The sequence below is a fragment of the Hypomesus nipponensis genome, chromosome 25 (assembly GCF_054491055.1).
Source record: "Hypomesus nipponensis isolate SF chromosome 25, ASM5449105v1, whole genome shotgun sequence".
NCBI classification, from domain to species: Eukaryota; Metazoa; Chordata; class Actinopteri; order Osmeriformes; family Osmeridae; genus Hypomesus; species Hypomesus nipponensis.
The window spans coordinates 2,980,001-2,982,500 of record NC_140385.1 but is presented as its reverse complement, the minus strand read 5'-3'; the positions used below and the strand labels follow the sequence as shown (position 1 = coordinate 2,982,500).

General features: G+C 50.2%; 1 protein-coding gene across 1 annotated transcript in view; it reads left to right on the top strand.

Annotated features, from left to right (window-relative positions):
• The window catches only part of LOC146221779 (diacylglycerol kinase eta-like), a 16,482-nt gene that overhangs the window by 13,816 nt on the left and 166 nt on the right, over positions 1-2,500 (top strand). Inside the window, exons 2-4 of the mRNA XM_084692073.1 lie at positions 1,259-1,369; positions 1,656-1,736; positions 2,041-2,145. Of these exons, the coding sequence (XP_084548199.1) occupies positions 1,259-1,369; positions 1,656-1,736; positions 2,041-2,145 (297 nt within the window). The remainder of the gene's footprint in view (positions 1-1,258; positions 1,370-1,655; positions 1,737-2,040; positions 2,146-2,500) is intronic.

The window sequence follows — 2,500 nt, the reverse complement described above, 5'->3', positions numbered from 1 at the left end:
ACACACACACACACACACACACACACAGAGATGGGTGATGTGTTCTACAATGATGGAATCCCATTAGCGTCCAGTCCTGGGGTGGTTAGCTCTATTTATACTGCAGTCTTTTACCGTAGGGGGAGGGGGTGGAGGGGGAGTGAGGGAGATGGGGGAAGGAGAAGAGGGAGAGGTGTAGAGGGAAGGGAAAAGGAGAACTAAATTTAATATTAAAGGAAGTACAATGGACATGTTTGTGTGTACAAATATGTGTGTGCATATGTGTGTGTGTATTTGGTTGTTAAACTATGACGGTTAAACTGGTACAATCTGCTATGTAAATTCCCCTGATGAAGGTGATTTCTGTTAAAGTGTGTATGTGTGTGTGTATGTTGGGGAGAGAGACTGATTGAATTATACCTGTAGTCGACAGCCTGAGTCACACACACACACATTGGGAGAGCCAGCAAACATATGGAGCCATTTTCACCCAGCTGTTAACATCACTAACAGACTCTGTGTCAAACTGAGGCACACACACACAGTCACACACACACAGTCACACACCTGTCATTGTTTGTCAGTGACAGGGGGAACCCACCTGTTGGTGTAAATGTTCCCCTCAGAACTTCTCTCTCTCTCCCTCTCTCTCTGTTATCAATTTGACTTCATGAACACAGGCTGACCCCCCTTCCCTCAACACACACACACACACACCTGAATGAGGAAGTCATGTTTTCCACAATTATTACATTGTTGACATGTTCTGCTTTGCTTCCAATACGTGCTGGAATGTTGCTAGGCGACAGACAGGGACAAGTGTGTGTGTGCGCGCGCGTGTGTGAGCACTGAGATTTAGTTGTTTTATTAGAAGTGGTTCACCAACAAAGAGACAGATGGGCACGTCACATGATTCCTGTACACCAATCACTCGTCACTATTGATCATTCTCTTCCTGGAACGTTTTTTGATGCTGCCACAGTAGAGAGGAGAGGAGGGGAAAGGAGAGGAGGGGAAGGGAGGGGGCATTGGAGATTGGACCATGGTGTGAGTAAACAGAGACAGAAACAAGGAGAAACCAGTCATGTGCTTCCATGTTGAGCCCAGTGAGCTGAATAGATTACCCACGCTGCATCGCGGTCTCTTTATGTTGTGTGGTCATAAGATATTGACACCAAACAGGAACCTTCACACACACACACCCTCACACACACACACACCCTCACACACACACCCTCTTACACCTCCTCACACACATTAACCCTGTGTGTCTCTGCAGAAGAGTGTGAAGGAGGGACAGCTCTTGAAACAGACCAGCTCTTTCCAGAGGTGGAAGAGACGCTACTTCAAACTGAGAGGACGAACCCTCTACTACGCCAAAGACTCTAAGGTGAGAGAGAGAGACAGAGAGAGAGAGAGAGAGAGAGAGAGAGAGGGAGGGAAAGAGAGAGAGAGAGAGACAGAGAGAGAGAGAGAGAGAGAGAGAGAGAGAGAGAGAAACAGAGAGAGAAACAGAGAGAGAGGGAGTGTGTGTGAGAGCTTGTGTGAGAGAGTGTGTGTGTTACAATTCTTCAGCCTGGTACTTAAATGTGATCTAAGGTATTGCCCCTCCCTCGTTTCTGATCTAAAGTATTGCCCCTCCCTCGTCTCTGATCTAAAGTATTGCCCCTCCCTAGTCTCTGATCTTCGATGAGGTGGACCTATCAGATGCCAGCGTGGCAGAGACCAGCACCAAGAACATCAACAACAGCTTCACGGTAACCACGGCAGCCCTGGAACCCACTCACCCCCACATTTATTTCTGTCACCACGACAACTGCCCAAGAACCCAGATGGACCACTTTCTACCTCTTCCTTTCTCCTGTTCTCTCTCTTCCCCCCTCTCTCCCCTCTCTCTCCCCCCTCTCCCTTCCTCCCCTTCTCCCCCCCCCCTCCCCTCTCTCTCCCTCCCTCTCCCTCCCTCTCCCTTCCTCCCCTTCCTCCCCCCCCCTCTCCCCCTCTCCCCTCTCTCTCCCTCCCTCTCCCTTCCTCCCCTTCCTCCCCCCCCTCTCTCCCCCCCAGGTCATCACTCCGTTCCGGAAGCTGATGCTGTGTGCTGAGAGCAGGAAGGAGATGGAGGACTGGATCTCAGCCCTGAAGTCTGTTCAGAAATGGGAGACGTACGAGGTGCACACTCATCCTTTCATCCCTCCATCTCACTCATCCTTTCATCCCTCCATCGCACTCATCCTTTCATCCCTCCATCGCACTCATCCTTTCATCCCTCCATCGCACTCATCCTTTCATCCCTCCATCGCACTCATCCTTTCATCCCTCCATCGCACTCATCCTTTCATCCCTCCATCGCACTCATCCTTTCATCCCTCCATCGCACTCATCCTTTCATCCCTCCATCGCACTCATCCTTTCATCCCTCCATCGCACTCATCCTTTCATCCCTCCATCGCACTCATCCTTTCATCCCTCCATTGCACTCATCCTTTCATCCCTCCATCGCACTCATCCTTTCATCCCTCCATCT